The sequence below is a fragment of the Saccopteryx leptura genome, chromosome X (assembly GCF_036850995.1).
Source record: "Saccopteryx leptura isolate mSacLep1 chromosome X, mSacLep1_pri_phased_curated, whole genome shotgun sequence".
Classification (NCBI taxonomy): domain Eukaryota; kingdom Metazoa; phylum Chordata; class Mammalia; order Chiroptera; family Emballonuridae; genus Saccopteryx; species Saccopteryx leptura.
Genome location: NC_089516.1, coordinates 106972106 through 106976671, shown reverse-complemented (window position 1 = coordinate 106976671; position 4566 = coordinate 106972106). Strand labels below are relative to the sequence as shown.

General features: G+C 40.5%; 1 protein-coding gene across 1 annotated transcript; it reads right to left on the bottom strand.

Moving 5' to 3' along the window:
- Window positions 1-953: 953 nt before the first annotated feature.
- On the bottom strand, window positions 954-4327 carry LOC136386445 (E3 ubiquitin-protein ligase RNF138-like). The gene is made up of 3 exons (XM_066357862.1): window positions 4181-4327; window positions 1570-1730; window positions 954-1299 (listed from the first exon to the last, which is right to left on the bottom strand). The coding sequence occupies exons 1-3, from the start codon at window positions 4325-4327 to the stop codon at window positions 954-956; spliced, it is 654 nt and encodes a 217-aa protein (XP_066213959.1).
- Between the last annotated feature and the right edge of the window lie 239 nt (window positions 4328-4566).

Here is a 4566-nt window from a genome sequence, read left to right as displayed (position 1 = left end):
GAAGGAAGGAAGGAAGGAAGGAAGGAAGGAAGGAAGGAAGGAAGGAAGGAAGGAAGGAAGGAAGGAAGGAAGGAAGGGAGGAAGGAAGAAACCCTGACCATGCAGTGGAGCAGTGGATAGAGCATCAGCTTGGACTGCTAACAACCCAGGTTCAAAACCCCAAGGTAGCTGGCTTCAGCGCAGGCTCACTAACTTGAGCATGGAGTCACCGGCTTGAGCATGGGATCATAGACGTGATCCCGTGGTCTCTGGCTTGAGTCCAAAGATCGCTAGCTTGAGCTCATGGTAGCTAGCTTAAGCAAGGGGTCACTGAATTGGATGAAGCCCCCCACCCCACCCAGGTCAAGGCACAGATGAGAAAGCAATCAATGAACAACTAAGGTGCCATAACTATATGAGTTGATGCTTCTCATCTCTCTCCCTTCCTGTCAGTCTGTCCCTGTCTGTACATCCCACCTCTCTTGCTAGAAAAAAAAAATTCCTTTGGATTCTTTTACTTAGCACTTCAAGTCTCTATTCTGCAACTCTGATAACTGGCTCAGATTCATCAGGTTAATATCAATCACATCTTTTAGCATTTGCTACTGTGTTTTACCTGTATACAGTAACAGCAATGGGAGAAACTGCCTACAAAAAGCACCATTAAAAAATTCAAGAATATGTAATATAAAAAAAGATAAAGTACAGCAAGAATTCCCTTTTTACCATTACATTAATGAAATATAATCCTTTTAGTGCTTTTAAAGATAATGTCCTAACATTCATTTTTTAACTTATCAAGAAAATGACATTTTTAGGAAGCCTGCCGTTATTTTTCAATTAAAAAACTAAAACAATAAGGAGAATTTCTTTTTATTAATGTGCTCATCAAGTTATTGGAATGGTGATTTCATAGTTTTCTCCTTAACGATGGCACTTGCGGGGTACAAAGATATACAGAATGTCCCCAGCCTTCAGATGTCAGTGTGAAAAGATTCTTCAATAGCAATTTGATATTGGGTTTCTTCATCTAGCTGAAGATTCACAAATTTTCTATAATCAAACTGATGTCTTTGATTTAGGTGATTTACAAAATTTATAGTAATCTGGTTAGGATCTCCCCAAGGAAGAGACATACAAATAGGACACGTCACAGGAACTATTTCAAGTAGGTGATTACTGTTACAGTGATCCAGTAAATGCTGTCTTGTAAAGTTTGATTCTTTACATAAAGGACACTTAAAGGTGGGGTGGCCAGAAGAACTTGTATTCTCTTGATAAGTTTCCACGTTATCAGATGTGGATGTTTTGTTCCAATTACTGCTTCTTGCTGAACCTTGAGAGATCTGTACATTTGGAATGACAGCAGAAATACCATATTCATCTTGATACTTCTCACAAGATTCGTGATGATGTCTCATGGAAGACAATTTAATCTGTTTTTCACAGTACCTGCAGCAACTGAGAAAGTTTCTCATGATTTTTTCAAGGTCTAAGGCCCGTTTAGGACATGATCTTTCCCTCCTATTCACAAATCCACGACAGAGGGGACAATGTATTCCGCTTTCTCTCATTACAGTCAGGAAACACTTACTACAGAAAACATGTCGACAGATCATTGTTCGCACCGACTTTCTGAGTACCTCCTGGCAAATGGGGCAGTAGAAATCATCTTCGCTATAGGAATTGGTTAGAGTGAGCCCCTCATCCATGGCAGCGGCTGATGTGTCACTGGTGGCCTGGACCAGAATCTTCTCCAAACGATTAAAAAAATTAAAAATTTTCTTTATACATTATGGACATATTTTAATGTTTTGCTGTTGAAAATTAGATCTTAATTATTTATACTGTTTTTAATGTTACATACCATACATTAAAGTTTAATAAATTAGGAAATAAAGTCTAAAAATAAGTTGTCAGATCACGAAACCTCTTAAATAAACTAAACTTTTAAAAGACATTGCACTTGTAGAACATTCAAATTGATGCACATTAATACTAAGAATCTTTCTAGTGCATTCTTCATTGTCTAGTATTCTAAAAGATGTGCTACATAAAATCAAACAGTAGAATAATATACATCATAAAGGCATTCCTGAGATAATTAACCAAAACATTTGTTTAAAATGTTATAACAGGGCCCTGGCCGGTTGGCTCAGCAGTAGAGCGTTGGCCTAGCGTGCGGAGGACCCGGGTTCGATTCCCGGCCAGGGCACACAGGAGAAGCGCCCATTTGCTTCTCCACCCCTCCGCCGCGCTTTCCTCTCTGTCTCTCTCTTCCCCTCCCGCAGCCAAGGCTCCATTGGAGCAAGGATGGCCCGGGCGCTGGGGATGGCTCCTTGGCCTCTGCCCCAGGCGCTAGAGTGGCTCTGGTTGCAGCATGGCGACGCCCAGGATGGGCAGAGCATCGCCCCCTGGTGGGCAGAGCGTCGCCCCTGGTGGGCGTGCCGGGTGGATCCCGGTCGGGCGCATGCGGGAGTCTGTCTGACTGTCTCTCCCTGTTTCCAGCTTCAGAAAAATGAAAAGAAAAAAAAAAAAAAAAAGAAAAAAAAAAGAAAAAAAAGAAAAAAATAAAATGTTATAACAGGGAATGTGAGAGGTTAAAATACATTGCAAATTCAGAAAGATTATCTGAACAGTGAACATTCTTTGGCTGTATCTTACCAGAGCTCGTACTTTGGTTAATCCTCTAAACAAGCCCAAATAGGCCTGAATACGTAGTGGGAAGAATCAAAGTTCAGCTTTAGGAAGACTGTATTTATAGCTTTTTCACCTTTGTTGCAATGTCATCTCAAGTCATTTTAAAAGGCTATACACGTATCCCAACATGCTACTTCTGTTTCTAAAAGTGATATATCTTCTTGAGACTTTTCTTTAAGCTTATATGAAACAATAAAATGTAGTTTCACCATTAATAAATAGTCATTCTTAAAGTACATTTGACCTTTAGAAATTATAAAAAGCATTCAGAATCAAGTCTGATGAAAGCCAGTAAGTAATATGAATAATAATAATGGTTGGAGTAAAACTTGACATATTGCTTAATTACAATATACAGATGATGTATTATAGAATTGTACTCCTGAAACCTGTATAATTTTATTAACCAATGTCACACTCAATAAATTCAATAAAAAATAAAAATAAAAGTAAAACAATAATAACAATTGTTATTCATAACTGAGTTCCTGGAAAATGACCTATAGTAGCTAATCCAAATATTCTCTAGTTTCTTTAAATTTCAAACCATCTCCCAAAGCTCTGATGATCAATCAATGACCTGGTTTCCTAGTTAACTGAGAAGATGTGAGCCTGTTGACTTTGCAACTATCCATGAGAATCCACACTCCTACCTCTTCTCCTAAAATTAGCTTCTCCTCGTTTGCTCTTTGAGCATACTGCCTATACAAGAACATTGTTCACAATTTTCTTCTGTAAATGGTTCATTATTCCCTCTGCAGAGAATTATGTAATCTTTCTGCTTCTGATTAAAACTTAACTATACAAAGAATCAGAATCAAACAAATATGATTTGAGTGGGAAGAAACCTTAGAAGTCCTATCCTATCCTCCATTTTTAATGATGGAGCTAGGATCCAAGGAATGTGACTTCCTTAAAGCCACAGTTGTTAGGCAGGATAGAAAGTTATCAGACAGGAAAGGGAGTGGGGGTTTCATTCACTGAAGGAGGGAGTCAGCAGTCTTAAGGTCTGCCAAAACAAAATCACTAAATCTTCAAACAGCTTGAAACCCTGTATGTTCGTTCCAATATGAGGGAAGTTGATAGTTGAAACCCTATAAGTTAGATTCGACAAAAGGGAAACAAAGCCTGGAAGCTAAGAGTATATAACTCCTAAAACCCCACTAGGTGGAGCACTCAGGCTAGCTGAGTTTGCTCAGGCCAGACTGCTTGTTTTGCTTGAATGTTGCACCCTGTCTGTCGCTTGAATTCTTTCTCACAGCTTGACAAGAACTGAGGTGGGAGAAGCCTCCCTTAGACTTGGGACTTCTATGGTGACACAGTCATTAATAGCAAAGTTGAAGGCAGGAGACAAAATGGCCACAGAGTACGCAGTTGCTCCAATTCCCACTTCCCGAAACCAAGGTGGATTACAACTTAATTCTGAGAACACTCATGTTGAAAGACCAACTTTGAACTAAACTAAGAGGAGTTTACAGCCAAGAACCACCAAAAAACCCACACTGAGACTGGTAGGAAAGGCGGAGATATGGAAAGGGCTGCCCTGCTCCCGGGAGCACGGCAGCCAGGAGGGACTCTCGGGACATGGATGGTTGTGCAGCAAGTTGTAGGAATCAGCCCCAAAACTGGAATCACAGCCTAGAGCCATGGAGCGTGGAAGGGGATTATGGAAGCAAGGACATAGCTGCAGAGGCCAGGGCAATTCGAGCAAGTGCATACAGGCCATCTGACACAGGTGGGAACCACAGCTGCCGCTGTAGAGATCTGGGCTCACACACATTCTTGCTTGCAGCGTGGGCCTTTCCTTGGCAGAAGCAGAGGCTCAAGATACAGTGGAAAGGCACTGTTTGTGGGAATGTAAAGTAGTACAACCATTATGGAAGAAAG